We start from the raw sequence: 18,557 nt of genomic DNA on the forward strand, positions 1-18,557 counted from the left end.
CCCGGCCGTGCCTCCCGCCTCAGCTATCCCGGAAGTCCTGCTATACCTGAGACTGTGCCTGTCCATCCCGGCCGTGCCTCCCGCCTCAGCTATCCCGGAAGTCCTGCTATACCTGAGACTGTGCCTGTCCAACCCGGCCATGCCTTCAGCCTCAGCTACCCCGGAAGTCCTGCTATACCAGAGACTGTGCCTGTCCAACCCGGCTGTGCCTTCAGCCTCAGCTACCCCGGAAGTCCTGCTATACCAGAGACTGTGCCTGTCCATCCCGGTCGTGCCTCCAGCCTCAGCTATCCCGGAAGCCCTGCTATACCAGAGACTGTGCCTGTCCATCCCGGCCGTGCCTCCAGCCTCAGCTATCCCGGAAGTCCTGCTATACCAGAGACTGTGCCGGTCCATCCCGGCAATGTCTCCAGCCTCAGATACCCCGGTGGCCTTGCTATACCAGAGATTGTGCCTGCCCAGCCCGGCAATGTCTCCAGCCTCAGCTTGTCTGCTCTTGTATCCGCCCTTGTCCTAGGAGTCAGCTGCCACAGTCCCGGTAACTGCCCTGGGAGTAGCACCAGGCGTCCGCCTCGTGGTGGGTGTTTATTCAAGCCCCTCCCACTAAAGGGTAAGCCCGGGGTCCTCCTGTAGTCCAGTGGGTCCACCTTTGCTCACCGCAGTACCACTTTCGGCAGTGAGTGTTACAACAATCAGACCATGTATAAATAGCAATCATTGCAGAAATACGGCATTTGTACAGCCTGAGGGTTCACTTACTTTTTCTTGGACATGTAAATAATTATAAACAGAGATATAAAATACTAAAAGTCACAATTTTATTGTAAAAAGTGTCCTGGTGCTGATTCTATGTAAAATCTACCTTCCAGGTCAGTCACAGTACTAAGGTATGGGAACAGAGGGAAACTAACGCTCCTGGGTCATAATGCAAAATGTGTATGAAGACCCAGAGCTACCACGTGCCACGTATTCTCATCTGGTGGAGGAGCTTCTGGGTCTCCTTAGGCGCTGGGATCTGAGTGTGCCGCTATTCTGCACCACATGCAGTTATACCCCTCTATGCACTTATAGGAACATTTTCCTAATTTCGTTGTATTAACACTACACAGCAGAAATCATTACATCTTCACCCAGATACCGCAATGTCCGAGACCTAGACGCCTCTATGTATGTCACTGATATCTCATCAACACGTGAAACACGGCTGGAGAGGTCATCTCAGAGGCAGCAGATTGGCCTCAGGCTCATTCCGGGCGTGGATTAAGGTCTTCACTTACAAAGTTCTGGAATAGGAAGAAGATGAACAGTTTTTTTGGAATATGAAAGGTTTGTTGATCGGATTTTACACCACGACCTATATTAGTACAATGTCGTCCCTTCTTTCTACATACCTTATTTTTTTTCCATCTCATCCAGTTGACGATCCCATCCCAGTAGTTTTACAAGTCTCTTCACCCCAGTGGTGACCTCTCCTAATTCTACCACATTGAGCCCATCTGAATTGTCCAGAAAAGGTCCCACCGGGTCTCGATTGATGAGGACTCGTGGTGTAGAGCTCCGCACTGCATACACCAGACTGGCAAAGGGTTCCACCTACAAAAGGTGATAAAACAGGGTTTAAAGTAGAATAAAATGACCTGATCGTTCCTTAGGAGGCTCTTATCAGGCACAGCATGGTGGCTCAGTGGTTAGCACTGTATGGAAATTCAGTGGTTAGCACAGCATGGTGACTCAGTGGTTAGCACTGTATGGTGGTTGAGTGGATAGAACTGTATTGTAGCTCAGTGGTTAGCAATGTATGGTAACTCAGTGGTTAGGACTATATGGTGGCTCAGTGGTTAGCACTATTGTAGCTCAGTGGTTAGCACTGTATGATGGCTCAATGTTTAGGACTGTATGATGGCTCAGTGGTTAGGACTGTATAGTGGCTCAGTGGTTAGCACCGTTCCTTTGCAGCGCTGGGGTCCTGGGTTCAAAGCCCACTAAGGTGTTTGCGTGGGTTTCCTCCAGGTTCTCTGGTTTCCTCCCACACTCCAAAGACATACAGATAGGGAATTTAGATTGTGAGTCCCAATTAGGACAGTGATGATGATGACTATAAAGAGCTGTTTAATATAAATGGCTTCCTATAAAATGGTCCTTGTTTCTGTACGAGTCGTGTATGTTTGCCATCCCCCTATGTACAGCACTGTGGGTTGTATGGCATTGTCACATGAACAATTCAGTGGGCTGGTCTCATCTATATGAAAGGGAATCTATCACGTGACTCATGCTGCCCGGACCACCATGACTTAGAGGCCGGCTCCTGCATTACAAACATACTGTATGTTCTACCCGGAAACACCCAAAGACAATGACAGGTATCTCCCTAAAGACAAAGCAGAGGACGGTCAGTATATCTGAGCTGGCGGGGAGAAGCTGGCCGGGACATGCCTCTTGGACTAGTCCCCTTGTCCCCGGTCGTACTTTCAGCTGTTTTCTCTGAAATGTTGCAGTGTTTCCGAGTATATGTGTTTGTAATGCAGGAGCCGGCCTCTGATCTATGATGTGTGGGGTCCGGCCAGCAGAGAGCACTTCGCAGGTTACCATTAAAGCGTGACATCTGGACAATGCAAACTAGTATAATTTCCTGCGGTCTGTATAACCTCGAGTGATGTGCCCATGACAATCAGGAGATCTGCCCTGGGAAAATCGGTCAGATGGAGGAAAAATCGGGCCGGTAGCTGCTCCCCAAAGAAGACGATGTCAGGTTTAATGAGACCTCCGCAAGCCGAACAGCGAGGGTCTTCAGACTTCATTACAGCATCCTGTAAACATGCAGAAATGAGGCTTTAACATTGTGTTTGCATATTATTCCAGTATAACCAAGCACATCTGATGTGTCATAAGCAATGTCTGCTGGTGAGGATAAAGCTCTGTGCACACTTTGCAGATCTGTCGTGTTTCTTATGCGTTTTTTCAGGGCAGATTTGGCACAAAAACTGAGGGGTTTCCTGATACCAGCAAAGTCATCGAGATTCCTGAGTCTCCTGCACACGTTCAGTATTTTCTGATTGCAGATTTAAATCCACAGTATGTCAATTCTTTCAGTGTTTCTGCTACAGATTTCACCCATATAAATGTATGGGGAAAACCGTAGCAAAAATGCATAAAGAAAGTGGCAAAACCATGCATTTTTACTGGCAAGATATGCAGAAATTTCATACAGCTTGCAACAAAAGTGAGTACACCCCTCAGTGAAAATGGCCAAACTGTGCATAAAGTATCAATATTCTGTGTGGCCACTAGTGATGAGCAACCGTGCGCGCCACAGCTCGTTACTCAATCAAGCCTCGACCATTGGAGCTTGAAAATGCTCGAATTTCACAATAACTTGCATAACACTTGGTACTCGATTTGCATCGGTGCACCACGATGCTCGATCGAGTAATGAACAGTGGTGAGCACGCTCCTCCATCACTAGTGGCCAACATTATTTTAAAGCACTGCCTTAATTCTCTTGGGCATGAAGGTAACTAGAGCTTCACAGGAGCCGCTGGATCCTCTTCCATCCTCCATGACATCACAGAGCTGGTGGATGTTAGAGACTTTGCGCTCCTCCAACTTCCATTTGAAAAAGTCCCACAGATGTTCAATAGGGTTTAGGTCTGGAGACGCTTGGCCAGTCCACACCATTACCCTCAGTTTCTGTAGCAAGGCAGTGCTCGTCTTGGAGGTGTATTTAAAGTCATTATCATGTTGGAATATGAAGGGACGGGATCATGCTCTGTTTCAGTATGTCACAGTACATGTTGGCACTCATGGATCAGTCAATAAACTGTATCTCTCTGCAGCCAGTAGCACTCATGCAGCCCCAAATCATGACACTGCCACCACCACCATGATTGACTGTAGGCAGGACACACTTGTCTTTGTCATCCTCACCTGACACCACACACTTGACACCATCTCAGCCAGATAAGTTTACCTTGATCTCATAAGACCACAGGACATGGATCCAGTAATCCATAACCTTAGTCTGCGTGTCTTCAACAACCTGTTTGCATTCTTTTATGTACATAATCTTTAGAAGAAGCTTCCTTCTGGGACGACAGCCATGCAGACCAATTTGATGCAGTGTGCGGAGTTTGGTCTGAGCACTAACATGCGGAACCCCACCCCTGTAACCTCTGCAGCAATGCTGGCAGCACTCATGTCTATTTTGAAAAGATGACCTCTGGATATGACACTGAGCACTCGAATTCTTTGGTCAACCATGGCAAGGCCTGTTCTGAGTGGAACCTGTCATGAAAAACTGCTGTATGGTCTTGGCCACCGTGTGCAGCTCAGTGTCAGGGTGCTTGCGATCTTCTCATAGCCTTGGTCATCTTTATCTAGAGCAATAATTATTTTTTTCAGATCCTCTGAGAATTCTTTGCCATGAGGAGCCATGCTGAACTTCCAGTGATTAGTATGAGAGAGTGTGTGAGGGATAACCCCTAATGCAACACAACTCCCCCCCCATTCACACCTGAAATCTTGTAACACTAATGAGTCACATGACATCGGGGAGGGAAAGCGGCTAATTGGGCACAATTTGGCAATTTTAGTTAGGGGTGTACTCCCTTTTGTTGCCTGCAGTTTAGACATTAAAGGCTGTGTGTTGCGTTATTTAGCGGGCACAGCAAATTTACACTGTTGTACAAGCTGCACACTGACACTGTACATTGTATCAAAGGGTCATATCTTCAGTATGGTACCACGAAATGATATAATAATACAAAAATGTGAGGGATACACTACACCGTTACCCTCTTGAAAGGGGCCACTGCTACTGGGGCTTAACGATGCTATGAAGAGGTGTACATGATCTGCAATAGTGAGGAACTAGGGGGTATTTGTCAAAGAAGCATCCACATGATGCCCAGGCCCGGGGTATCCAAGCAGAAGGCTGCCCAGAGCATCACACTGCCCTCGCTGGCTTGATTTGTTCCCGCAATACATCCTGGTGCCGTCTCTTCTCCAGGTGTGAAGCACATGCATCTATCAGTCCACATCATGAGCAGGAAAACGTGATTCATGATATCAGGCCAACATCCTGCATTGTCTTATGGTCCATTTCTGATGTTCACATGCCCGTTGGGGAGACTTTCAGAGTAGGCAAATGTCAGCAGGGGCAGACTGACTAGCCTGTGGCTACTGAGCCCCATACACAACAAGTTGCCATGTGCTGTGCGCTCTCTAAACGTTCTATCAATGTCAATGAGGTCCCTCAGGTGCCATTAGTGTCCATCATGTGGTGCATCTGTACCATTCATATAACACAACATTATCTCTAAAGTGGATGTTTTTCGTTATTTACACCTGAATAATACAAAATGACTATAACTGCAACCCCCCCCACAGGATACAGCACAGTAGGCACGGCACCACTTACACGGAAGGTCTCTCCGGGGTATTCTTTGAGGCACATTGTGCATGTGGATGAGGCAAATGAGCCATGGGCTTCTACCAACATCTCAGCGGGAATACCGGCAGCTGAAATTCAGACCCGGAGATACAGTATTATCAATCACCATTTATAGTGATATTTTGTAAAATCCAGCAATATGTCGATAGCTGACAGGTTGAGTAAATATACACACATGGGCAAAGTTGATGGTATCTTCTGTTAAAGGGAACGTGTCAGGTGCAATATGTACCCAGAACCACGAGCAATTCTGGGTGCATATTGATAATCCCTGCCTAACTGTCCCTGTATCTAGTAGCATAGATAAAGAGATTTATAGAAAAAGTATTTCTAAAGATCCTTTATGATATGCTAATGAGCACAGGGACTAGTCACAAGGGTGTTAGTTTCTGCGCTCATTCCACCCTCTTAGCATGTTAGTACGTTCACAGGGGCGTGCCTACATGCTAAGGGGGCTGACTAGCCAAGGAAACTAACGTCTGACTAGTCCCTGTCCTCATTAGCATATCATAAAGGATCTTTAGAAATACGTTTTCTATAGATCTCTTTATCTATGCAACTAGGTACAGGGACAGTTAGGCAGGGATTAGGAATATACACCCAGAACCGCTCATGGTTTTAGGTGCATACAGGACCTGACAGGTTCCCTTTAAACTAAGAAAACCCCACAAAAGTGACTGAAATAACTTGAACTAACAAAATTGATTTTTAATTTAATTTTCAATTAAATTTACCAAAAAACAACTAAAGAAAATCAGACATTGCTTTTGAGGTTTAGTTCAACAGATAAAAAATAAAAAAGATAATGAAAATTGGCCTGGTTAAAAATGATTGTACCCCTAGAAAAGATTGAAAATAATTTGACTGTAAGGACATGTCAAATATAGATGTGTATTGTAATTAGCATTATACCTCAGGAACACTTCAACGGATCCCAGTGATTAAGGGTATGTGCGCACGTTGCTTTTTACCTGCTTTTTACCTGCTTTTTTGCTGCTTTTTCTTCTGCGCTGTTTAATGCCAAAATGGATGTGTTCTTCTATTCAAGCAAAGTCTATGGGAATTTGGGTTTCTTGTTCACACTATGTTGTTCAAAATGCTGCCTTTTTGTGGCAGAACTTTGGTCAAAAACTCAGCTTTGCAGTGCAAAACCCAAATGGCAAAAACAATTGACATGTTGCTTCTTTGAAAAGCTGAGTTTTTGACCAAAGTTCTGCCACAAAAAGGCAGCATTTTGAACAACATAGTGTGAACAAGAAACCCAAATTCCCATAGACTTTGCTTGAATAGAAGAACACATCCATTTTGGCATTAAACAGCGCAGAAGAAAAAGCAGCAAAAAAGCAGGTAAAAAGCAGGTAAAAAGCAACGTGCGCACATACCCTAAGGCTGTTTTTTTATGACATATTGCACTTCCTGTTAGCGGTAAATTTTGGTTGATATGATTTGCTTTTAGTTATGAAAATATTGAAAATTTGACAAAAAAATGTAAAAATTCAGTAGTGTGATCCGTGAAACACGTACCAGAAAAAACACATATCTTTGAAATAAAATGATTTTCTATACTCACCTGCCTCTGGTCGCTGGTGTCTCTTGCTTCCAGGCCGGCTCATTATGCTCATGAATATTCACTACACTGTGGCCTGGAAGTAACAGCAGAGGGGAGACAGCGGCGGCTGGAGACATCAGCACCATGGACAGCAATAGCGTGGACAGGTGAGTATAAGTGCCTGATCTCTGTGTGCTATCAATAGCACACGGATAGCGCATGTGTGCCAAAATCATGGAACACGGAGGGACACATGCGTCTTTAACACGTTACTGAAAAACGTGTTTTTCACTGACGTGTGAAGGAAGCTTAAACCAGAGAGTTATCTCACACAGAATCGTTAATAACATTTCCCACATGTCTACTTTCCATCAGCACCATTTTTGAAACATAATTTTTTTTCGTTAGGAAGTTACAAGGGTTCAAAGCTTATTTCTCATTTTCCCTCAAAATATTTAGTTATCACATTTGAAGTGACTTTGAGGATCCAATGTGACAGAAAATACCCAAAAGTGACACCATTCTAAAAACTGCAGCCCTAAAAGTGTTCAAAACCCCATCCAAGAACCTTATTAACCCTTTAGGCGCTTCACAGGAATTAAAGGAATGTGAAAGAAAAAAACCCCCAAAATTTGACTTTTTCCTACAAAAATATTGTTTAGCCCCACATTTTGCATTTTCACAAGGGTAAAAGTAAAATAAGGCACCATAACATTTGTTACACAATTTCCCCTTAGTATACTGATACCACATGTGGTGAAAAACTACTGTTTGGGCGCACGGCAGGGCTTGGAAAGGAAGGAGCGCAATTTGAATTTTGGAGCGCCATTTTGGCTGGAATATATTGCAGACACCATGTTGCATTTGAAGATCCCCTGACATGCCAAAATAGCAGAAACGCCCCACAAGTGATTATTTTTTTGAAACTGCACCTCTCAAGGAATTTATCTAGGAATGTATTGAGCAATTTTAACCCACAGGCAATCAAAAGAAATGTATAAAATATGGGCTGAAAAAATGAAAAAAATCCCATTTTCTCCAATAAAATGTTTCTTTGGCCCCAATTTTTTAGTTTTCAAAAGAAAATGAATGTTAAATTGAGTTACTCAATTTCTCCTGAATTCGCTAATACCCCATATGTGGTTAAAAAATACTTCTGAGTATATTATCGGGCGGCACGGTGGCTCAGTGGTTAGCACTGCAGCCTTGCAGCGCTGGGGTCCTGGGTTCAAATCCCACCAAGGACACCATCTGCAAGGAGTTTGTATGTTCTCCCCGTGTTTGCGTGGGTTTCCTCCGGGTACTCCGGTTTCCTCCCACACTCCAAAGACATACAGATAGGGACTCTAGATTGTGAGCCCCAATGGGGACAGTGTTGCAAATGTATGTAAAGCGCTGTGGAATTAATAGCGCTATATAAATGAATAAAATTATTAAAATTAATTAATTATTATATAGTATATTCAGTTATTCAGTACAGATTATTTTTTATGTGTGTGGGATTATGACAAGCATATACACAGAGATGGGTCCATGATGGGGGACATATATGACAGTATGGAGATCATACATATCAGGATGGGGAAAATATATACCAGGATAGAGGACAAATGTACCAGGATGAGGGACATATCCAGTATACCAAGATGGGGCACAGATATACCAGGATGGTTAATTATATATAATATATATATATATATACAGTTAGGTCCAGAAATATTTGGACAGTGACACAAGTTTTGTTATTTTAGCTGTTTACAATAACATGTTCAGAAATACAATTATATATATAATATGGGCTGAAAGTGCACACTCCCAGCTGCAATATGAGAGTTTTCACATCCAAATCGGAGAAAGGGTTTAGGAATCATAGCGCTGTAATGCATAGCCTCCTCTTTTTCAAGGGACCAAAAGTAATTGGACAAGGGACTCTAAGGGCTGCAATTAACTCTGAAGGCGTCTCCCTCGTTAACCTGTAATCAATGAAGTAGTTAAAAGGTCTGGGGTTGATTACAGGTGTGTGGTTTTGCATTTGGAAGCTGTTGCTGTGACCAGACAACATGCGGTCTAAGGAACTCTCAATTGAGGTGAAGCAGAACATCCTGAGGCTGAAAAAAAAGAAAAAATCCATCAGAGAGATAGCAGACATGCTTGGAGTAGCAAAATCAACAGTCGGGTACATTCTGAGAAAAAAGGAATTGACTGGTGAGCTTGGGAACTCAAAAAGGCCTGGGCGTCCACGGATGACAACAGTGGTGGATGATCGCCGCATACTTTCTTTGGTGAAGAAGAACCCGTTCACAACATCAACTGAAGTCCAGAACACTCTCAGTGAAGTAGGTGTATCTGTCTCTAAGTCAACAGTAAAGAGAAGACTCCATGAAAGTAAATACAAAGGGTTCACATCTAGATGCAAACCATTCATCAATTCCAAAAATAGACAGGCCAGAGTTAAATTTGCTGAAAAACACCTCATGAAGCCAGCTCAGTTCTGGAAAAGTATTCTATGGACAGATGAGACAAAGATCAACCTGTACCAGAATGATGAGAAGAAAAAAGTTTGGAGAAGAAAGGGAACGGCACATGATCCAAGGCACACCACATCCTCTGTAAAACATGGTGGAGGCAACGTGATGGCATGGGCATGCATGGCTTTCAATGGCACTGGGTCACTTGTGTTTATTGATGACATAACAGCAGACAAGAGTAGCCGGATGAATTCTGAAGTGTACCGGGATATACTTTCAGCCCAGATTCAGCCAAATGCCGCAAAGTTGATCGGACGGCGCTTCATAGTACAGATGGACAATGACCCCAAGCATACAGCCAAAGCTACCCAGGAGTTCATGAGTGCAAAAAAAGTGGAACATTCTGCAATGGCCAAGTCAATCACCAGATCTTAACCCAATTGAGCATGCATTTCACTTGCTCAAATCCAGACTTAAGACGGAAAGACCCACAAACAAGCAAGACCTGAAGGCTGCGGCTGTAAAGGCCTGGCAAAGCATTAAGAAGGAGGAAACCCAGCGTTTGGTGATGTCCATGGGTTCCAGACTTAAGGCAGTGATTGCCTCCAAAGGATTCGCAACAAAATATTGAAAATAAAAATATTTTGTTTGGGTTTGGTTTATTTGTCCAATTACTTTTGACCTCCTAAAATGTGGAGTGTTTGTAAAGAAATGTGTACAATTCCTACAATTTCTATCAGATATTTTTGTTCAAACCTTCAAATTAAACGTTACAATCTGCACTTGAATTCTGTTGTAGAGGTTTCATTTCAAATCCAATGTGGTGGCATGCAGAGCCCAACTCGCGAAAATTGTGTCACTGTCCAAATATTTCTGGACCTAACTGTATATATTTTATCACACCAGGATGGGCCACATATTTATGAGGATGGGCCACATATATACCAGGATGGGAGACATATGGGAGACATACCCAGTAGAGACATACCCAGTATACCAGGATGGGGAATAATTTTATATATATATATATATATATATATATATATATATATATATATATATACATATATACTAGAAGGTGGCCCGATTCTACGCATCGGGTATTCTAGAATTTACGTATTGTGTAGTTCATGTATGATTTTTGTTATATATATATATATCTAGATGTTGTTGTGTGTAGTTACCAAGTGTTTGTGTAGGGGCTGTACATGTTCTGGATGTTGTCTGGGTGTGAGGGGGGGTGAGAGCGGTGTTATTTGTGTGTTGCGTTGTTTGTGGAGCGCTGTGTGTCTGTAGCGTTGTGTGTGTGTTGCGCAGTTTGTGTGTGTGTGGTGTGTTTTGGGGGGAGGTATGTTTTGTGCAATGTGCGTGTTGTGCGGTATGTGCGTATATTTGTGTGTGCAGCGTTGTCTGTGTGTGTGGGTGTCTGTGTAGGGCAGTTGTTTGTGGTTCCCAGTGTGTGTGTGTGGTGTGGTGTGTTGTGCAGTGTGCGCGCGCGCGTATGTGTGTGTGTTGGGGGGAGGTGTGCACTTCCCATCGTGCTCCATCCCCCATGCAGCGCACTCCCCATCGTGCTCCATCCCGTATGCTGCGCACCCCCCATCGTGCTCCATCTCCCATCCTGCGCACTCCCAAACGTGCTCCATCCGCCATGCTGCGCACTCCCAAACGTGCTCCATCCGCCATGCAGCGCACTCCCCATCGTGCTCCATCCCCCATGCTGCGCACTCCCAAACGTGCTCCATCCGCCATGCTGCGCACTCCCCATCGTGCTCCATCTCCCATGCTGCGCACTGCCAAACGTGCTCCATCCGCCATGCTGCGCACTCCCAAACGTGCTCCATCCCCCATGCTGCGCACTCCCAAACGTGCTCCATCCGCCATGCAGCACACTCCCAAACGTGCTCCATCCGCCATGCAGCACACTCCCAAACGTGCTCCATCCCCTATGCTGCGCACCCCCCATCGTGCTCCATCTCCCATCCTGCGCACTCCCAAACGTGCTCCATCCGCCATGCAGCGCACTCCCCATCGTGCTCCATCCCCCATGCTGCGCACTCCCAAACGTGCTCCATCCGCCATGCTGCGCACTCCCCATCGTGCTCCATCTCCCATGCTGCGCACTCCCAAACGTGCTCCATCCGCCATGCTGCGCACTCCCAAACGTGCTCCATCCCCCATGCTGCGCACTCCCAAACGTGCTCCATCCGCCATGCAGCGCACTCCCAAACGTGCTCCATCCCCTATGCTGCGCACCCCCCATCGTGCTCCATCCCCCATGCTGCGCACTCCCAAACGTGCTCCATCCGCCATGCTGCGCACTCCCCATCGTGCTCCATCCCCCATGCTGCGCACTCCCAAACGTGCTCCATCCGCCATGCTGCGCACTCCCAAACGTGCTCCATCCCCCATGCTGCGCACTCCCAAACGTGCTCCATCCCCTATGCTGCGCACCCCCCATCGTGCTCCATCTCCCATCCTGCGCACTCCCAAACGTGCTCCATTCGCCATGCTGCGCACTCCCAAACGTGCTCCATCCGCCATGCTGCGCACTCCCAAACGTGCTCCATCCGCCATGCTGCGCACTCCCCATCGTGCTCCATCCCCCATGCTGCGCACTCCCAAACGTGCTCCATCCGCCATGCTGCGCACTCCCCATCGTGCTCCATCTCCCATGCTGCGCACTCCCAAACGTGCTCCATCCGCCATGCTGCGCACTCCCAAACGTGCTCCATCCGCCATGCTGCGCACTCCCAAACGTGGTCCATCCGCCATACTCCGCACTCCCCATCGTGCTGCATCCTCCATGCTGCGCACTCCCAAACGTGCTCCATCCGCCATACTCCGCACTCCCCATCGTGCTGCATCCCCCATGCTGCGCACTCCCAAACGTGCTCCATCCGCCATGCTGCGCATTTCCAAACGTGCTCCATCCGCCATGCTGCGCACTCCCAAACGTGCTCCATCCGCCATGCTGCGCACTCCCAAACGTGCTCTATCCGCCATGCTGCGCACTTCCAAACGTGCTCCATCCGCCATGCTGCGCACTCCCAAACGTGCTCCATCCGCCATGCTGCGCACTCCCAAAGGTGCTCCATCCGCCATGCTGCGCCAGCATCAGCCTCTCCGTCTCCAGCATCAGCCTCCCCATCCCAGCCTTCCCCAGGTTCAGCCTCTCTCCTCTCAGCCTCCTCCAGCACGCCGTGCTCCTCTGCCGACACTCACAGATCCGATCGCATACACCCACACACACCCACCCGATCGCATACACTCACACACACCCGATCGCATACACTCACACACACCCGATCGCATACACTCACACACACCCGATCGCATACACTCACACACACCCGATCGCATACACTCACACACACCCACACACCCCCACCCGATCGCATACACTCACACCCACCCGATCGCATACACTCACACACACCCGATCGCATACACTCACACACAAAGACACACACACTGACGATATTGCACATACGCGCTGATACTCACAACATCCGGGGATATCACATGCTTCTGGCCATGTGATCCCCCGGCAGGTCCTGGAAGCTCACAACAGCACAGTATCGCCGCCGAGAAGCAAGCGATATCCCAGGATGTTGTGAGTATGTGGATGTGATGTGTGTGTGAGGTGTGTGTGAGAGTGAGTGTGAGCCGGTGTACACTGGTAACTATGATACACATCGGGTAACTAAGGGACCTTAGTTACCCGATGTGTATAATGGTTACCAGCTTTCACAGCCTCCGTCAAGATCCCAGCATCGCAAGGTTATGTCTGGCGCTGCCGGGATCCTGACGGAGCCGGTGTAGAAGCAAGCGATATCCCAGCATGTTGTCAGTGTGTGGATGTGATGTGTGAGAGTGAGTGTGAGAGTGAGTGTGATCTGATGTGTGAGAGTGAGTGTGAGAGTGAGTGTGATCTGATGTGTGTGTGTGTGTACTCACCTGGGAATCGGAGCTCCGTGTCAGTTGGGCCAGAGCGAGCGTGCATTGCGTGAGGGGGGCGGGGCCTGCAGAGAGCCGGGGCGAGAGGCCAATCCGTGTGGGGGGGCGGGGCCATGGCGAGCCCAGCGGCCAATCAGCTTTGTGTCACCGTAAGGACACAATTTCGGAGCATGACAGACAGACAGACAGACAGACAGACAGAATAAGACAATTATATATATATAGATTATATATATATATATATATATATACACATACACACACCTATATATACCAGGATAGGCCACATATTTACAAGGATGGGCCACATATATATCAGGATAGGAGACATGTCCAGTATACCAGGATGGGGAACAGATATACCAGTATGGGGAATACAATATTTTATATATATATATATATATATATATATATATATATATATATATATATATATATATATATATATATATATATATATATATATATATATATATATATATATATATATATATATATATATATATATATATATATATATATATACACACACACACACACACACACACACACACACACACACACATATACCAGGAAGGGCAACATATTTACGAGGATGGGCCACATTTATACCAGGATGGTGACATATATACAGAACCAGGGTGGGGGATATAAACACCAAGATTAGGGATATACATGCCAGGATGGAGGACAGATATACCAGGATGGGCCACATATACACCAGGATGGGAACAATAGTACAGAATTGGGAGACATTACCCCCATAAACGTGTAAGTAGCAGATCCCACCTTAACAGTGCATAATGACTACATTTCTTGCTTCAAAATATATTTTTGTATATTTTCCTTCTCTAAAATCTAGGTGCATCTTATGATATAATCCAAAAAAATACGGCACACAATGTGTGCATGTGGTCTTACTGCAAAAAAAAAAAAAAAAAGTTTCAATGTTGTCACAAATAATGTAGTGCATCATGTTCGCGCAGTCCTGTGGACACCCACAATCTGAGGTTTCCACGTTCCCTGTCCAGGGCCGTGTTTCCTATGGCTAGTAGCACCTCACCTCTCTCCAGCCCATCGATGTTCTGTGTGTAGAGACGCAGCAATAGTCCTTTGTCATGTAGGAGACGCAGGAAATAATGTGCTGAGTTGGGGTGATGACGCCCAGGTAGCAGCTCTTGGGACAGACGCAGGAAGGGTTTGGGTTCACGTAAAAAGAAGCTGAGATCAAATATAGCTTCTGGATATGGGAGGGAATATTCCTGCAGTTTACTGTACAGTCCACTAGTAGGAGACCTGGAGCAAAAAAGACACGGGATAAAAGACAAAAGGACGACCACCCGCATCTTGCACAGGACCTGCCATAAATCGGTAATTTTAATACTTGGTGTAAATGCCACTCTCTGCCATTTATTTTTGTTGTTTTTTTTGCTCCTCTGTCATTACATTCCTGAGATATACCCCCGTCTTCAAATTATTTATATTTCTATTTGTAGATCTGAAGCCTATGTCACTCCAGCTCTATTCCCCACCCAGCATCACTGCCTCCTCCTGCTGGACTCACAGCCTTTATGCGCTATGCTGTTTTATTACAGGCAAAGTAGCCGTCAGTCAAACAGGAGGAGGAGGTATTGCTGGGTGGAGAATAGAGCTGGAGTGACAGATGCTTCAGATCTACCATAGCTCTTCAGCCTCATTTGCATATTAATTCATACATTCATTTCTCAGTGATGGAGGAGCAGACTGGCCATGTAAAGTTATTGCTGGCCTTGTTGTAAAAACGGCTACATGCACATATAGATAGAAATGTGAAGTCCTGCTGATACACTGCCTTTAAGTTAGCCGTATACTGAGGTTTTCTGAAAAACGTATGGTCATCTGTGGTCTGTGACAATGTTTTGGACATTTAGATGTTAAATCATTGTTTGATCTCTGCCGTGATCTGTGACTGATCTTCACTGATGAGATGACATCCTGTGGCATGGGCAGCTTTTCATCTACATTATGGGGTAATATCTGACACTGAACTAAAATAAAACGCTGCAGATCAACTTTCTGACCGATGTCTGCGTTCAGTCAGCATTAGCATGTCATCACAAGAAAATGCAAAATTACAACTTTTTTTAGGTCCAAAACCTATGCTCTATGTCCATCAATCGTCACATCATGATCAACGAGGCAAGGGAGATCTTCCTATACACCGTGTGCAGAATTATTAGGCAAGTTGTATTTTAGAGGATTTTTTTTATTATTGATCAACAACTATGTTCTCAATCAACCCAAAAGACATAAATATCAAAGCTTAATATTTTTGGAAGTTGGAGTGGAGTTTTTTAGATTTGGCTATCTTAGGAGGATATCTGTTTGTGCAGGTAACTATTACTGTGCAGAATTATTAGGCAACTTAATAAAAAACAAATATATTCCCATCTCACTTGTTTATTTTCACCAGGTAAACCAATATAACTGCACAAAATTTAGAAATAAACATTTCTGACATGCAAAAACAAAACCCCAAAAAATTAGTGACCAATATAGCCACCTTTCTATATGATGACGCTCAGCAGCCTACCATCCATAGATTCTGTCAGTTGCTTGATCTGTTTACGATCAACATTGAGTGCAGCAGCCACCACAGCCTCCAGACACTGTTCCGAGAGGTGTACTGTTTTCCCTCCCTGTAGATCTCACATTTTATGAGGGACCACAGGTTCTCTATGGGGTTCAGATCAGGTGAACAAGGGGGCCATGTCATTATTTTTTCATCTTTTAGACCTTTGCTGGCCAGCCACGCTGCGGAGTAGGTGGATGCATGTGATGGACCATTGTCCTGCATGAAAATCATGTTTGTTTTTTTTAACGATATCGACTTCTTCCTGTATCACTGCTTGAAGAAGTTGTCTTCCAGAAACTGGCAGTAGGTCTGGGAGTTGAGTTTCACTCCATCCTCAACCCAAAAATGTCCCACAAGTTCATCTTTGATGATACCAGCCCATACCAGTACCCCACCTCCACCTTGCTGGCGTCTGAGTCGGAGTGGAGCTCTCTGCCCTTTACTGATCCAGCCTCTGGCCCATCCATCTGACCCATCAAGAGTCACTCTCATTTCATCAGTCCATAAAGCCTTTGAAAAATCAGTCTTAAGATATTTCTTGGCCCAGTCTTGACGTTTTATCTTATGTTTCTTGTTCAGAGGTGGTCGTTTTTCAGCCTTCCTTACCTTGGCCATGTCCCTGATTATGGCACACCTTGTGCTTTTTGATACTCCAGTAACGTTGCAGCTCTGAAATATGGCCAAACTGGTGGGAAATGGCATCTTGGCAGCTTCACGCTTGATTTTCCTCAATTCATGGGCAGTTATTTTGCACCTTTTTTGCCTAACACGCTTCTTGCGACCCTGTTGGCTATTTGCCATGAAACGCTTGATTGTTCGGTGATCACACTTCAAAAGTTTGTCAATTTCAAGACTGCTGCATCCCTCTGCAGGACATCTCACAATTTTGGACTTTTCAGAGCCAAATCTCTCTTCTGACCCATTTTGCCAAAGGAAAGGAAGTTGCCTAATAATTAAGCACCCCTTATATAGGGTGTTGATGTCATTACACCGCACCCCTCCTCATTACAGAGATGCACATCACCTGATTTACTTAATTGGTAGTTGGCTCTCTATACAGCTTGGAGTAGGACGACATGTATAAAAAGTATCATGTGATCAAAATACTCATTTGCCTAATAATTCTGCACACGGTGTATAATGCATTTATACACTACTCCAATCATTTTGATATTTTATGCTCTTTATATATCCAGTGATCATTTTCTGCAATGGAGAAAATCTTAAATTGTTACTATTCATGAATATAGTTATTAGGTATGACTTACATGGTGCTGACATATTGTGCGCCCACACCCATGGGGATCAGTATGTTATTGCCATATTCCCCCCGTGTTAGTGTCCACATGTTGTCACACGTACCTGAAATCTGGGATCCCACTGTCTGTGCTGATTCCAGCGCCAACCATGACTAATATGCGCTGGTAGAAGCCGTCCCTTATTTTCTCGGCCACATCGGTGAGGGACAGAGCGCTGCTCTTAATGCTATGTGCTCGCACCCAACTGTAAGGAAGCGAAGATTAATTCTGGTACAAAAGCAGCACACATTCATTGTTTTTGCATGCAGATTCAGTCCATGAAAAAAAAATGCTCCTCTGCGCTGCCCCATTGAAAAACATTGGTCAGAGTGCGGTATGTTTTTTGTTGTTTTTTTTTTTTTACAGACAGAACTTGGACTAAAGATATGGACATGACTTAAGGGCTCATGACAGACGAATTTTCTATCTGAGTGCAATCCAACAAAACATTGGATCACACTCAGACCAATGTTATTCTATGAGGCCGAACACAAGCCCATTTTTTTCCTTGGACAGAGTCTGTACAAGGAGAAAACATAAAAAAAATATTAAAAAAACGCAGCATGTCCGAATTGCCTCCGTAAATGAGATCCCACTCGGCAATGCAAGTCAATGGGTCCGTAGAAAAAAAAAATCAAACAGGAATCGGATGACATCAGAGTGCAGTCTGATTTTCACAATGAAGATTTTTTTTTCCCCATCTTCTCCACATCCCAGAAAATTGGATCGCACTCTGATCAGAGTGTGATTAGCAGAACTGATATCATTTTTTTCTTCTATTACCTGCTCTACCTAAATAACATCAATGTAACTCCTTTCAGGACTAAAGTGCAGTGGTCTTGAATAGGGTCAGTTAAATCAAATCCAAAAAACATGTGTTGGAAACCACTATATTAATGTTAAACCAGAGAAAAAGTGGTGTGACTCCATTTTAATAAAAACAGTAATTTTTATTTCACATTTTAAAACATAAACACAAAAATACCCCAAATTACATAATTCACAGCAAAAAGCCTCAGTAGTGGGTGAGTTGGTACCATACAGCAATATGTATACAATTATAGTTCATACAATAGCAGGTCAGCACCAGTTGGCAGTAATGCTCTATATGAGTAGACTATATTAGTAAAGTGCAAAACATATATCAATTGGGGGCTTAAACAGTCTATCCGCCACCACCTATAGTGATATAGTCACTATATATATATAGCATGAATAT

At 44.9% G+C, this 18,557-nt stretch overlaps 1 protein-coding gene across 2 annotated transcripts in view; it reads right to left on the reverse strand.

Moving 5' to 3' along the window:
* Positions 1-796: 796 nt before the first annotated feature.
* SIRT3 (sirtuin 3) overlaps positions 797-18,557 on the reverse strand; it is a 29,429-nt gene continuing 11,668 nt past the window's right edge. For both annotated transcript variants that reach the window (XM_075325181.1, XM_075325182.1), the window contains exons 4-9: positions 17,403-17,543; positions 14,490-14,722; positions 5,417-5,517; positions 2,646-2,807; positions 1,392-1,593; positions 797-1,283 (exon numbers count right to left, since the gene is read on the reverse strand). In XM_075325181.1, coding sequence (XP_075181296.1) covers positions 1,393-1,593; positions 2,646-2,807; positions 5,417-5,517; positions 14,490-14,722; positions 17,403-17,543 — 838 coding nt within the window. In that variant the 3' untranslated portion in view covers positions 797-1,283; position 1,392. The remainder of the gene's footprint in view (positions 1,284-1,391; positions 1,594-2,645; positions 2,808-5,416; positions 5,518-14,489; positions 14,723-17,402; positions 17,544-18,557) is intronic.

The sequence above is a fragment of the Anomaloglossus baeobatrachus genome, chromosome 10, assembly GCF_048569485.1.
Source record: "Anomaloglossus baeobatrachus isolate aAnoBae1 chromosome 10, aAnoBae1.hap1, whole genome shotgun sequence".
In the NCBI taxonomy this organism is placed as follows: Eukaryota; Metazoa; Chordata; class Amphibia; order Anura; family Aromobatidae; genus Anomaloglossus; species Anomaloglossus baeobatrachus.